At 42.2% G+C, this 15,936-nt stretch overlaps 1 protein-coding gene across 1 annotated transcript in view; it reads right to left on the reverse strand.

Annotated features, from left to right (window-relative positions):
* T265_02459 (hypothetical protein) overlaps window positions 1–15,936 on the reverse strand; it is a gene marked incomplete at both ends in the record, with an annotated part of 117,398 nt that overhangs the window by 5,242 nt on the left and 96,220 nt on the right. Inside the window, 2 exons of the mRNA XM_009166708.1 lie at window positions 3,253–3,394; window positions 5,525–5,614. Coding sequence (XP_009164972.1) covers window positions 3,253–3,394; window positions 5,525–5,614 — 232 coding nt within the window. The remainder of the gene's footprint in view (window positions 1–3,252; window positions 3,395–5,524; window positions 5,615–15,936) is intronic.

Genomic DNA, 15,936 nt, shown 5'->3' on the forward strand with positions numbered 1-15,936 from the left:
GTCACGATTAGTCAATGTGACTACGAAACAACTGCATGCTTTTCATACACCCTAGCTGTCTACTGCACCTTGCGATCCTCAACAAATTTGTGTTGCTGTCTTTGCTCATTCCTACTTTCAAGGTTGTGATGGGAGCATTATGGTAACACATACCCTCCGTTGATCAGATAATCTTCCACTCTGTTATCACAAAAAAATGATCAGTTACTGGTGTTCTCCGTATTCGATCCTGAGGAACGAGTGGCTGGAATAATGAGACCTTTCGATGACAGCAAAGCTGGTACATCTGGCTGGAAGCTTTGGTTAGCTGAGAGGTTCAAGAAGCAGCGGAATTAGATTTGACTGGCCCTACGAAGACCAATCGGTCCTTCAACATTATTGGTCATGTGACACCTCAAGTGTTCAAAGAAGAAGATGAAACTCGTAGTATATTGCTCACCTCTGATATCCAAACTCAAAAGTTGCATGCCCATCAGCTCCTACATGAGGATAATGAAACCGACGTGAATAACCACCTGACACCCTACAGGTAGTGGAGAACCTTCACAATCACGGAATCATCAAATATATTTTTCGGAAGCGCATTAGGTCATTAATTCATTCCCATGGAAGAAAGGTAAGTATACAATCAACAGAATTCAATGATCTTGTTCCCACGCCAATGACATGAAAGTATTTTTCTAAGCGGTTTTCTGTCTGCGTAACTTTGCAGATGGTCAGAACAGGAAATGAAGTGTTTTGATAAACTGATCTCAAATTTATGACCTTATGGGCTGATACCCAATAGCACATTGTCCATCGTAAACTGCATTAAATTATCTTATAAAAGGTGTAAACAAGTTCTAGTGTAAGCTCAGAAGGCCACTGAGCATTTATTCTGGGAGTACCGGGGAGTCACCCACTTGTTCCTCCTTCCGTCTTAGGCTACGATTCACCTGAAGATGCTGTTTCGGAGAACTTCCGCACTACAAGTATGTTTGATCAAAAACTGATTTATAGTTCCAATTCCTCTCAAGATGTGGATACTTGTAGCCTACGAGCAGAACACTATGAATTATGGTGCCAAGTAACAAGAAACGTGAATATTTTAAACATCACTAGGTAGCTCATTAAAACGAATTTAGAGCAGATTCACAGGCTCAAATGAAAGCACACACAGCATACAGAAAACAATAATTCCGAACATTTATTGAACATCTTGGTTGGTAGTCTCATGAAGCCTGCCACCAGTGTTGGGACCATTTAGTGTGTGCAGAGACACGGACCTCCATGATGATCGATGAACAGTCAAAATAAAATTAAACTGGTGTGGCTAACTCGGCAGCTACAGTAAGAAGCATACATTCATACCCAAAAAATAAAGCGAGTCAAATCACCAGTAAGAGCAGACTTCTGAAGTCAAAGATCCTAAACTATTGGCAGATCTACAACTGACCGAGTTCTTTAGGCATATTCGATGAACTACAGTAAGAACAGAAGACCTTTCCAGAGTCCACTGTATATTTTTGCCAAGCATTCACAGGCCGGAGCAGTGGGCTAGACGAACTTTTGACCATTCATCAATAATCAGGCTGTCCTGACAAAGTTGCAGATTTCACCCGAAATCACATCTTTAAAATGTGAATAGCCCGTGATTTTCGGTCGGATCACATATGAATGATCAGTCACATGATGCAGCTCATAGTTGCTTTGTCGCTTCCAATCACATGATGGTTGCTGAACACAGGTAACGGAATAATCAGCCGATCGAAGCTCCGCACAATTTTCTTCATTGATCAATTAATTCGTCACTCGGTGTGTTCGGTTCATCATTCACTCGTTTAGCTGCTTATCAAGTTGATAGTTTCCTGTCTATCGGGGCTAGTTGTGTACTTGTCACCATGCGTGCATGAGAGAAAAGCGTGCTACGTCCACATCACTTCTGACGCTTTCGCTGGTTTAGTGCGACAGCTTTCTGTGGATTTTGAATTCAGTACCCATACTTATCCGTTTGCCAGCATCACACAAAATGGCCAGTAGTGCGTTGAATTCTGTTCAGTCTGGTTTGCGCGCGCGGCTTATTGTTCAGCCACAATAAATCAGACAGGGAATGATAAATTGACTGGAATGAGTGAGTGGTCATATCATCTTCCGTATTGGAACTTAGTTTAGCTTGAAGTGTACGTGTATCAGTCTACTGTGAATGCTGAAAGTGTGTATGGTCTGAGTAATCCGATGTGGAAATCAAATCCAATTCTACCTCTCCTCATATGATGAGATGATGATGGGTTTACGGGAAATCTGGTAGTACTGGAATTATAGTCATGAGATCGCAGCTGACTATGCAAGTCGAAATTCTGAAACTTGTTTTTCGTCATGTTGCTAAGCTGTTGGGAAATCAGGTTGAGTGACTGATAAATCATAATTGACTTTACTTATCTAACCGTTTTTGCAACAATGTTGGAAGCAAGCGATCAGAAACCTTGAACAACTTCGGCTGGAATAATCAAATTAATTTAGAAACATGCAGTGATTTGATGCGTGCCACCTGTTTGCTGGAACAACGTGATTAAAAACGCTCAATGCTTGCATTTATTGATGACGCCCAGAACTTTGCGACTGTATCTGCATGACGAGGCATGACGTCCCCGGTATGATCGATTTCTGAGCAAACAGTTCAAGGCGTGTTCTCAATACGAGGGTTAGCTAATTAATAGAACCATAAGCTTTTGGATGGAACGGTGAGGTTAAAAAAGCATTTGTGATGAGTATTCTGCCATTGACGCAATTGCAAGATTGTCAAATGACAGTCCACTCCATTGGCTACCACTGGCATGGTTAAAAAGTGTTCCATTATCTTATCTTACAAACTGAATCGATGGAGGCAGGTTGTCCATTTACGGCCCAAGGTTTTGCTGCATACATGGAGTTCCTGTGATAAACCAAGCAATTGTTTTTTGTCTAGAGGGTCGAGAAAATGCGTGCTTGGATGTGAGCGTCTCAAGATTGAGTTACATCCATTCGCGGTGTTGCAATGCCGTAGGGGCCAAAGCGCGTTAAGTGAATACGGATTTGTTTGCATTCAACTTCAATATAAAAATGATAAAAAAAACCCGGGGGTAGTTTGAGAAGGGAAACCTGTTAAGGCAGTTTTTAAATCCTCTCATGTTTCCGGTGGATAGCTCCAACACGACGTCAGGACCAGAAGTGAGGAGCATCAAAATCGCGGACAGTGAGGAACATCAAAGTGTGACTATACCAAAATTTGCTCACTAGTTTGACGTAACCATTCTCGTCCAAAAGTAAGTTTTCTGGCTTCAAATCCCGATAGATAATGCCTTGGGTGTGCAAGTATGTGAAGGCTTCCAGAACACAGGCAACTACGAAGCGAGCGACCACGTCGTTGAATCGCCCTCTAAAATCAATGATAGTGAAGAAGGCAGAAGGTCAGTGTGATTGTTATGAGTGAAACCAAAATCATTAGTACGGAATGCGAAGAAAAATGCCGTCAATCGCCGTAATCCTCGTTACTCAGCGATGGAGTTGTAAACAGTCGGAAGAGCTCAAGGTACTCCCAATCCAAGCAATGTTTCAGGAGATGGCAANAATCCTCGTTAGTCAGCGATGAAGTTGTAAACGATCGGAATAGCTCAAGGTACTCCCAATCCAAGCAATGTTTCAGGAGATGGCAAAACGTCAAGAAACATGAGATCACAATCTCGTGAAACATCCTGTCCAGCAAGTTAACGCTGTATTAGAAACTTAATGATAGTAGCTTAAAATGACAAGTAATTGCTGAAAGCAATCATGGGTATCCAAAACAGCGTATGATAGAAGCAGCACTCTGCAGCTGAAGTAAGCCTGCACTGAAGCGTCCCTAGAAGCGTCGTATCACTTTGTTGTCTGTCCTGCTACTTCAACCTGGAGAATAGCTAGAAGCCGGGTATACCACGAACCTCTAGTGGGATTCCGGCCTACCTCCATGAGCCCAGTAGTTGAATTCCATACCGCCGCGAAAGAGCGTACCGCAATTAAAGTTATTCCATGCTGCAAAGCCAACAAACAGTTTATAGCTGTTCCATCCTTGCTAGAGTTTACTAGCGAAACAAATCTCCTCAACTATTTCGCAGTTTGGCCAATGATGCCTCGCTCAAATTTAACCAAGTTTGTGACCAGCCAACATCGGTGAAAGAACCGATTTCGTTTATTTTGGAAAACATTGAAGTAAGGATTTCAGCGACAGGTAGCTTCAGAACGGCAATTTTGAACATTTGTGTGAAACTTGCAACGAAGCGTTGAGTTAGTTAGGCGACAGAGGTCTTTGCAGGGTGAGTACTACTCAACAGAGCATTGAGTGATCAAACTGCCGCCTTTATGAAAAGCAAGGCCACTGGTTTCAAATGTTAGCCTTCATATATCACATTGCCTTGAGGATGTCAGTGCAAACAGAATATAGAAACGCAGACCATTAATATAAACGGTTTTGGACATTTGTGTAAAGTGATGAAAAACGACAAGCTCTCAGGGGTTAGCAAAACCGCGGCTTAAAATCGGAACGTCTGGCTGGATGACAACCTTGTGACAAAAAAAGTTGCCGGGTGAAATTACATAACCATATCTCGGTAAAAGGGGGCGTCATCCCTCCTAAGCAAATACAGTTATTGCGCTCTTTTTCACTTGTATGAAAATGGGAAAATGGTGTAACTAGGAGCGTCTTGGCAACATGCCGCTTTCAGCAAATCAAGTGAACGAATGAAAAATTACTGAAGGAGATAAATTTTTAATTCCACTGTGCAGTTGGTGCGCCCGTTGAGCTAAGCAATTCGGCTGCAAACTTTTCGTCACCAGTTGAGGTGCTGTGGATGGAAGTGCGTGTACGTTACAGGGTCTACCCATTCTGGTCGACCTTGAAGGACCGTTAGTGGTTTGGGTGAGCATTCCTATTGTCTTGTTGGTGCCCTTGTCTTCTGATTGGTTGATATCCGGGTGGTCTTGGGAGTAAACTTTCCCCCCACCCACTAGGTCAGTAGACGCTACATCAGCCCATGCAAGCGCAACAAGTGCCAACACTCAACACACTCCAGATCAGGATGTCGCCTCGATTGATGATGGGACGTTTGCGACCAAACTATGCAGTTCTCTGCACAAGCTGACGAGCATCGTTGCAACCTGGTCCACTAATATTCCGTTGAATTGCTAACTCGTACATTTATTTCTCTTAGGCAGTCACCGATATTTGGCATAGCTTAACTAGATGCTAACGGTGAATTTCAGGCATCTCCACTTCTATACTTCTCTCCTTGCTAAAGTAATTCAGTGTTTAACGCTGATGTTAATTTTGTGACGAAAATGATGAACAGAGATTGTGATTACGGTAGAGAAGACACTGAATGTCTCGGTTCACATCCAAATAGACTAATCTGAAAGAAGCCAGAACTCTGATGAAGATATGTGAATTCAGCCGAACACCTGGAATTCCCCTGGCCTGAAAGTGAACAGATCATATCACAGGAAGACCAGGCATAGGAAGAGTAGGTCTACTCACCGGTTACGGAGAACAGTCCAGAGTTCACCGCCAAGGCAGGATTCCATGAGCATGTATACGTACTTTGAATCCTTGTACGTGCAATAAAGTCTAAAAGGGAAGAAAATCACACGTTATGGTATGTATTATATGTATGAAGACATCACGATTAATGGTAACCGAAAGCAACTGACCCCAACTCATGAATTACTGTGGCCACATAACCTCAGAGTGGTTATCGGGTTAGTGATATCCGAGGCCGGTCGACAACCGTTTTATAGCACCATTGATAACTAAATAGCCGAGTTAGTCAGACGATAGTGAAATCTACTCGAAGACCTAATCATGCGCGATGCTGCAGCCTATTCATCACGGTTTTTAGTGCCCTCTGGAGCTGAACTAATCAGAACTCAGCTTCAAGTCAAGTAAAAAAAACCCAGGTTGGGACGAATCTGAAGGCCTAACAAGTGTCAGCTGTGATTCGGAATCTTGAAGCTCCAAGGTCCACGACAATACGAGTAACTTGATAATCCATGCTAATACGTTAATAATCCGAGTACAAAGTCAATTTCACAATAGTTTAAAAAATCAATCGCCCGAGTTTCAAACTTCCTTTCTTTACTCATCTAAAAAAGTAGTGTTTTCAACTTATACGCAAATTCTGAAAGCTTATTTGGTGACTCTTACTGAGAAATTCTGATATTTGAAAAATACGTTCTTTTGTTTTTGGTTCAAAGGCAAACTCCTCTTGTCATTAGCGAGTAATGGTATGATATCTCTTGCGTTATTAATTCTTCCAGATTTATTTACAAAGAAAGTCATGAACGGGCAACTCGTTGACTTGGTATTTTAAAACGCACTCCTAATTGCAAGGACAATTTAGCTACATCGATTTATTGTGAAGGCGTTTGAAACATAGAGAAGAATAGTTTGACCCTCACCAGTTTGATAAATGCCCGTTGCTTGTGCACGAAATCGGGCGAACTTTTTCCGGATATTTAATTCATGGACATTAAACCGATCCAAAATGACGACAAGGATGAATACGGGTAGCTTGTCGATGGAAACAGGCGGAAATATAGAAAATGGAAATATAGATGGCGGCCTGTTCTGCCCGCAGTGAGTGCTGAACTGGATAGATCGTTTCCCCAGATGCCCTAAGATAATTTGAGTCTATGAAGGTAGCCCTGAATAGAGAAGCCGGTCACAGTTGTTAGTCATTGTATTCATTTTTTTAATTGACCTTACTTTCTAGGTTGTTGAAAACAAGCTGAGGGTACCACTGTTGTCACATAATCCTCAGTGTACGAAATCCATATCTTGAACTACCGAGGGTAGGTTGTGTTCAAGAGCTGTGCGTGTACTATAAGAGATTTAAGTGCTGAAACGTACTATGCACCGAACCGGTTGCTTAAAAACGAAGGTTAAGTAGCCAGATCGTCAGATTACTGGAACATAAATAATAGCCTTTTGGAGCTCAGACTATTTGTGTAGCTGCAGGCTTAGGCCGATAACAACATCTTCCAGATGGGACGTAAATCTGTATGCTTGTATGAATAGCCGCGGCGTAGCCAATTTGCTATTGGTGTTGAATCAGGTCAAAAGTAAGCCTCGATAGCCATTATTAGAGTGCTACCCGATTCCTTGAGTGTTAGGTACATGCAACTGGATGCAACAGAGTTTGAAATGGTGCGGCAAAGCAATAAATCCTTCTCGTGTTGTTACAAAATGTCTCCCAAAGGATCACCAATTTGGCAGCATTATGCGTCTCTTTTGCTTTAAAATTCGAGTAGAGATTTATTTAAAGGGAATCATTATCATACAAAAAGCAGCTACAAATAAGCCAGCTTTCCTGAATAAATTACAACACAATATGCGTGTTTTCGTCCTAAACACGGACAGGTTAGCCCAGTAAAATACCCGTTTTCAACATGCACATCTTCTGGCGCGCGTACCTTTCCACATCCAGTTTTCTGTAGTGATGTGTGCAGTCTGTTTACCATAGGCGTGCTTTCCTACCGAAGATAATTCCACGCAAAGAGAAAATACAAACATTCGGTTAAAATTTAGGCTCCACCATCACTCCGTGAATCCTATCCCATCATTTCCTCGGGTTACCATGTGCTTCTAAAATCAGTTTGGTCTCGGGAATATCGCTCTGAAGCTCCTTCACCACAGTAACAGAGAGCGAGTTCTAGAGACCTTCTACACAACACATGACAACCTGAAGCAGGCTGATTCATTCTAAGAGACAGGAACGCAATCGTCTTCGTTCGTTGTCACCAGTGAGCAGTTGGGTTATACGTCGGGGCATAGTCAGGTTATCCATATCCCAGCGATAGTATGAAGGAAAAGAATCAGAGGCTTGAGCCCATCTTTCTATGTCGGATATTGCTCTTCGTATTTGATATTAGTTGACCATGCTCAGTTCGTTGCATCTTCACTGGCTTACGGGAGTATGCTATACACCCAACAAGGTCCAAGCATGGAAGTACGTGTGTCGCATGAAGAACTTCGAAGGTTGCCAGGTTGTGGTTACCGACCGACCTACATATGCAGACCAGCAACATCTGGCCGACGCATTGACAGGAATTATTTAGGTAACTGTCTTACAAGTATTCGATTTGTTCTCCATAACTTAATGTCATAGAAATAGCCCTGAGACCACGATTTTGAGGGCAGACTATGTGTATGGGTAAAAAACAATAGCGTAGAGGACGGATCCTTGTGAAACGTCACTGCGAATAACTGCTTGTATCGACGGACCGCCATTACTCTGGGGAACAGCCACCGTCAATTTAGAACATTTGAAATCCGGTGTGAATTGTCACCTCCGCTTCTTTGGGCAATTGTAACCTTTCGAAGGTCTTTTTGAAACCGGTGTAGGTTAGAAAAAATCGTATTCTGAGATTTTGGCTTCAATCTACAGTTTGACTAAACAAAATAATTCTGATGAAATCCATTTTGACAGGGATTTGGTAAATTATACCAATCACGTGAATTGGAATTGGTAGAAAATCGTTCTCTTGCATGCCACACAGGTTAAACGAACTGTTCGACGATTGGCCGCAAGATTCTTGCCACCGGATTTTTACTGTTAGCTGACACTAGGATTGGACGTCGTGGAAGACCCAGCAGTTTTATCTTGGTCAATTCCTTGGGGAGTTGATATCCACGGTTCCAAGCGAACTCTGTGGGTCTAGCAAACACATTTGTTTAAGTAGTTGGTCTTCCACAAAGTCCTTTTGGCAACTGTAACCAACGTTTGATGTGGTACCTATTGTGTTTAGTAGTGTATGAAGGTGTCAGTTGATCCAGCTTTCCCTCTTCTCTGTCTATTTCACACTTCCCTTGTTGACAGATAATAGTTGGAATGGAATTATCGGGTCTTAGATTACCAGGAAAGTAGATGGAGAAGAACTGCGGAATTTTTCCATTCTCCGCTATTAGGTTCTGTTCAATTTTTTAGCGCCTAAAAATACCCATGGACATATCTGTCCAAATCAGATTTCAACTTCTAAGCTGAAAATGGAATGATTTAAGACACAGTTTCTGCGGCAAGAGTTATTCTCCCACATTGCAAATCAAATCTGAATGGTCCTCTAGAGTAAGGTTCTACCATCCAAGGCACAGCAACGCCTGAACAAGATCAAGAGTTTAGCAGCGGGAACAGAAGTTACATCCTATCATCCACTAGTTTGACCAGTGTTTTTGGATGAATTAACATAAAATGTAGCACGCCACACCCGTCGACTTCATTTGATAACAGAGTTTATATTGTCCCTATGGGAAAACAAGTCATTCACTAGGGTCAGGCGACCCGTATAACTGTCTCCCTGGGAATGGCAGCTGTTACAGTCTGGTGTGACCGGGAAACACAAGCGTTATGTCGTGTCACTGTCAGTAACCAAATGTGATCTATCGATGGGCGACAGTGGCCACTAGATCCCATTAAAGTTTACAGATCTAACAAGAATGTGGAAATCCTCGGTCAACCTAAAATAGATATACACATCTCTTTTGGACTGTACGGATGCTCCAGAAGAAACTAACTTTTTTGCCGCAGAATACGCCAACTATATCTGTAGTTCATTCACCTAAAAAGAGGATTAGTTTTTGGCATTATCTAGTACGCCCGCGTGATCCTACTTTGATCAGTTTTGTCGATTTTGGAGCAGCAATCTAACTGTCGGTGATTAGTTGTGATTCTATTGGTCATCGATCCTTAACGGAAAACCTTTTCAGACCATGTGATAGGAGATTTGTCTGTTAAGTAGCAAGGATCACAAAAACGCTTACCTAACATTAGAATGAGCAAAAAATGAATGAAAAGTCTAGTCTGGAAACGACTGTGGCTTAACGTTTTTGTTTGAAAACAGACTGAAGTTTGTCTAAATAAGGCAGATTTTGGTCTGCTATGGGACGGTATAAGGTTGATATGAGGCATTGATATGATAACGGATTGCGTTCCAGTCACCTAACTGATTGACGACTGGGTAGACAACTTAAAAAAGGAAAACTTTCTGCAATGAGCAAAGCTGATGAAACGAACCCCTTCAATTGCAACGATTTTGCCACAAAGAACTGCCAAAATGCTACTTAGTTCGGACCAATAACCGTAATGTATAACCACGCACCTAGAGGTCATTATCATGTTTGATATCATCAAAATCACCCCGAATCGAAGTAATTTGTTTTGATATTGGACTGAATTGTGGTTGAATTACATTCTGGTTAAGCTGAACAATGGAAAAATGAATAAAATACGCTAACGTAGTAATCATTCATGATGTCCACCACCATTTTGTTTAGACAAAAGTAATAGTTCCACGCAATTGGACAAAATCCTCTCTCCTCAACTAGTCGATAGTTTTAGGCTTGTTCTTGTAGACCATATGTTTCAATTACTCCCACAAAACAGTTTTTGCAGCTTGATGTTGGGTGATTTATCTGGCTACTGAGTCGGCTCACCCGACTAATCGATCAATTTTCGAACTCGGAGCATAGTGAGATCGTTTGCTCTCATGTTGTCACCATGTTGAACCAATACAGTTATCTACCTCCACCTGTGAGACTATACGTTTCTGAAGCGGTTGTTGGTACGGCAAAGCCGAGGAGAATAGGATTAAGTACAGAGGCACCATCAATCTAGGAGACATTCCGGTGTCTAAGACACGGGCTGACTAACCAGAGAGTCCATGGTTCGAATCTGCACCTCGAACCTTCTCTCTAGGTTTGAGCAGCCTAAAAGTATCTGAGAGCTCGTTCTTCCCTCGAGTAGCGTGGAAGCTCGGCACCAAAGGTGTATTCAAACTGAACGACGGTTATTGTAAGAGCACAGCCTACCAATTACTTTACTTGAGTAAATGAAAGGCTCAGTGATTTTCCCTTCGGTGAGTCCTACGCAAACGATAAGTGTGCACTGTGTAGTAGGTGAGAGTTCCTGCACCCAACATAAACATGAGGCTCGAATCAGCTAGCTGGTGAGACAAAGACTGCACCATCTATATTTACGACCCCAAGATCCACAAACCATGTGAAATCACGGACCAACTTTCCGAATCAACAGTACGTATATGCTGCAAATCAAAATAACCAGAGTTCCGGCGTCCGTATCACTTTACTTTTCTTGGACGCCATGCAGGGAGATTTGGTAGTACTGAGAGACCCTCCACACACCCAACTTGTCAATCGTCTTGGTCACTCAAAGCTAACAATACCATCAAAAATTGTCACCAGCTGACAGCATAGTATCGAGACCTTTGGGTGCTACGTGATTCACCGTATGAATAACAAAAACATACAATTTACCTGCCTCGTACAATCCCATATATTTCCCTAAGCTTCTCGACTTGAATGCATCACGTCAAGAGACTAATATATCCTCATATATGCAGTTGACTGGCAATCATTACTATGTTTGGAAATAAAAATCTACACATGCCGATCTTTATATCCAATACATGAGGATTGCTAAACGAGCACGTTGAGTACGCTGCACCATGAACACCCTACGCAAAAGAACGCTCACCCAAACATCGCCTTATGCAAATAGTGCGCAGATTTGAACCAAAGAGATGGCTTGAAATTATCTGGGCAACCACTTTGCTCATCTCGGCGGAGAGAAAGTTCAGCAAACTCTTAACAGCGACTACCAATGGATGAGAATCTAGTTTTAAACTTTCACACTGATGGGTTGCTGCCAGTCATTTTGATGCAACGTTTCGTCCTGACCTGCTGAGGCAAGTTGTCAGTCAAATTTTTGAACGCGGCGAATTCAAAAACATGTTTAGATTTGTTACGTACTCTTCATCCAGGCATTTTGTGTTTCCGAGTGAAGGGAAGCGTGAGCAACCGACTGAGAGAGTTTTATCAAACGCTGAATCTGGTGGGTTCAGTTATGTTAGTAGGCGTTGTAATTTTACAGTTTTGCTTCGAGTCGGAGAGTCTGAACAACCGGGCTCAAAAAACTAGTAACTGGTGCCCGGTTGGTTATACTGTTCTTCATGTTTCACGAATGATGAATGAAATCAGATTGATGAAACAGCCCTTAGGACGTTACAATCGAATACCTTCAGAGAAAATCGCGGCACGAAAGAAGTCAATTTGCTTTGTCCCATATACACCCACTCCATTGAATTATTCTTGTACGCGTGGTTTAATTAGCCGGTTTGTACATAAAACGAACGTGTTTTGCTTCCGTGATCGTTGTATCTGACGAGTGTCGCTGCGTTACCAATTCACGAACTACAACCCTGAGTTGACGCATGTTAGTGCGAAAAATTTTCTCTGGAGTATAACGATCAACTCTCCAATGTGACTGGATTTATATGTTGGGTCGGGACTATTTTTAAACAAAATATATGGATGAGGGAGCAGAAAAAATATTCCGATAATGAAGCGGAGGAAACAAGATGCAAGAAACAAAACCAACATCCAAGACGAACGAGGCCCAAATTATCAGCGCAAAAAACGAGGAGTTCGCTCATTTTAAAGCGGAAAAAATTAGGTATTCCAGTGCGAAAAACAGAAATTCTCTAGCCAGAAAAAGAGTTTTGTCTCCATTCTTCATCTATTTTAATCCCAGGTATGAGGAAAACGGTTGATGTAAGTGGTTTGTCAGCAGAATCAAGGTTTTGGCCGATTGACTGAAGACATTGCGGGCACGGAAGTTAACTTAGTGGCGCCCGTTCTCATCAGACACACTGGTGTCCGTGTTCTGACAGTTCGTACTTCATACCTTCTAGTGACCAGACGTGTTTCGGAAAAAAACCCATAGTCAATATTGAACTGTCTTCTTACTGTAACCAAATGTTACAACATACACTAAATGTCAATATTTCCCCACCTACTACGGTCGCATTCCATGCTAGTAAAAATACAAACGCTTCAGAAGGACAAAACTGAACCGTATGTTTTTTTCAGAGCCGATTACAGAAGAATTCGAACTGTGGAAAGAGTAGTCCTATACTTTGCGATTTGGAGGTGTGTGTACGACAGTATTCTGGATGTAACCTTGATTCGTCGTTTGTGATGATGGTGTAGATTCCAAGTATCCTGTACTCCATCCAAAGGAGACTATTTCAAAGAAATGAGAGAAATTGGCTTATCCCAAGTGTGAATTCCATTCACGGCCCATAAACTGAAGGATGACACCGTACAAAATCGGGAGCATGGCTTCTTTGGAGATAACTCTCTTGGGGACTAATGGAATGGTTCAATTTCCCACAATGACCTTCACCGACAATATAATATGTGGAGCCGCTTTTAACCGTAGAGAAAGCTACTTTCTTCTACCACAGAGGAATAGGGAAAATAGGGTTTTGGGAAGTTGAATCGATTGGGAAAATCCGAATAGATCTAAATATGGGAAGTTTTTTCAGGATGAATCTATATAAAAGCCTTTGCTTGAATGGAGTAGTCGCAGACATCAAATTTCCTTTTCAGTGGTTTTATCCAAATGTGTACACGAATCGAATCAATCCTGCCGCAAATCGAGTTATCCTTCATTTTGTTCTCCCAAAATACGGGTTTGTGGGTATCTTGTCTGGTTACAAATGTTTCGAGAGTTTGTGCGGTTTATACTCACATCGCTCTCGTTTGAACTGTTCTCTTTCTGGATGCAAAGAGGGAAAGTTTTAGGGTCTATATTAACTAGAGCTCTTCAGCATTGTATATCCTTGATGGTTCCTGGATATGAACACCCAACTACGAGAAAAACCTACCGAGCGTATCACTGATTCACTGGCGGACAGCAGGCTCATCTAAATCATCACTTCCGAGCGCTGTAACTGGTTTGCCGGATGGGTCATCATTCAAAGCAAAAAAGCAAGCCAAACACACCATTGGAACAATTTCAGACACGCCAATTCGGCTGAATCTTCCCTGTGCCAGTGAACTGGTGGTAACGCCCTCGCCACACGTGCCTTGTGTCTGGAGTTCAACTCGGGCCCTGATCAAAGATATGCACTCCTGATGATGTCACCGGAAATGCACTTCCGTGCTCGCCCTCTTCAGTCTGGACAAACCACATAAACAAGACAGGAGGACCGGTCATAAGAGTGACAGGAACACAAACTTCACGCCGGCCAATTCAGAAGACGTGGATCCGCCCTAAAACACAATTCGGTATATACCACATCCTCTACTGGGAGTTAGACCGTTACATCCCATCATAACTAGCTTCCAATCCATTAGTCCCATTAGCACATCGCCAAAATTCAAAGACATTAATAGTTTCCTTTGAATTGAAGATTAATCATGGAAAACTTCAAATATTTCAAATGATGCCGAGTAACCAGTTCTTGAAAGCAGTAAAACCAACAAACTATGTCCGGAAAAAAACCACCAAACATAAACATTCGGTGTTCTTTTCAAAACCGCTGTGAATTTGGAATGAAAATAAACCTATCCGTTTCATGAGGCAAGTATGAACCAGGTTGGTGCCAACTCAGGTGCAACAAGCGAAACCCACATTTTCTGAACGTTTCAGGACACACTGGAAATTTCGGAGGAAACGTCTCCTGCTTGAAACCAAAGGCGTTGCACAGATGCGAACAAAATTTCTGAGCCTGCAGAAGCCATCCGATAGGTACTGTGGTTAATCATCGAATTGCAGAGGTAAGCACAGTTTACCTAACTGAGTATACCTCTCTTTCATGAATTTTTATTCGCCATTCTAAAGTTCACTTTGCATGTTTGATGCAGGCCGGTTTCCAAACACCCTATATATAAATGGACGAACCAACAATTGCATAGTACTAGTGAGTTCAAGATCCCGCCACCGATTTTTTGTTTCCATTATAAGTCACTGTAGTCCCGACCTAGTTAACTTTAAAGGGCCTGCTCCATTGAAAGTCACCTGGATGGTTATTTTCAAAAAAGGACTCTGATAATCTAACTGGGTGAAACAAAGTTTTCTTGGTACTCTCTTCACTGGGTTGTAAGGCCATACTGAATAGATCGTCGCCTACGAATAAGTGTGCATTTGTCAAACCAGGACCGGGCTCTCGAGTTTCTAACCATATTTCCCAAATGAGCTTCACTGATACATGTCAGTTGCTTGCTCAAGCTAGGTAGGCTCAATAGGTAGGGCTCATCCCCAATCACCCCACACGTTCTGCGCGGTAAGGTACATCTCATCTGTCACTTCTGCAAGCTGACCTGGTTCCACCGCCCACACAAATGAACACCACATGTACGTTTAAACACGCCGTGTACTGTTCGTCATTAAGCATGTACTAGCTACTGTCTTGGTCACAAGAACATGAAGGCTGGTTGAGCTGATAGCATATGTGATTAGTGTGACCCACGTATTGATCAAAACGCATGCAAGGGCGTCAGGTGAACTGATAATTAGCATTTGTGGATAAGGCCTACACTCAAGTATCAAACCGAAAAACATGAAGATTAGCTCACAAACAGACAAATGGTAAAAGTGGTGGAGCGCGAAACCGCAAAATAATGAGGAATTGAGCGGATAACATAAACTATTCTTATTATCTGTTCTGCTTAGACAGAGTTCTGTGTTCAGGTAGCGAGAACAGTGCACGCAGGCTACCAGCCCCAAAGAAAAACACTATTTCATCTGCCCAGCAAATACATGTTCAACAAAGTGATAGTTTCGCCCTTAATTTGTTGATTGGAACACTAAAGCTTCATTATGCATTGAAAAACAAGTCACAAGGTTCATTATATGTACGCGGGAGATGAAAGAAGCCTAGATAGGTAGTTAGCGCTCTCAAAGACTGGTCGATGAAATTGGTAGTATGTATGTGTGGGGGAGGGGTGAAAGTGGATGTGTGGTTGTGTTATCAGATGGCATAGTAAAACATGAGCTATCAGCCTCCCTGAAGTTAGCACGAGGTTATTATTCGAAACTCCTACGATCTTGCTGCTTCATACCTAATGAGTCTTCGGTATGCAGTAAAGTT

Source organism: Opisthorchis viverrini (genome assembly GCF_000715545.1).
Source record: "Opisthorchis viverrini unplaced genomic scaffold opera_v5_30, whole genome shotgun sequence".
In the NCBI taxonomy this organism is placed as follows: domain Eukaryota; kingdom Metazoa; phylum Platyhelminthes; class Trematoda; order Opisthorchiida; family Opisthorchiidae; genus Opisthorchis; species Opisthorchis viverrini.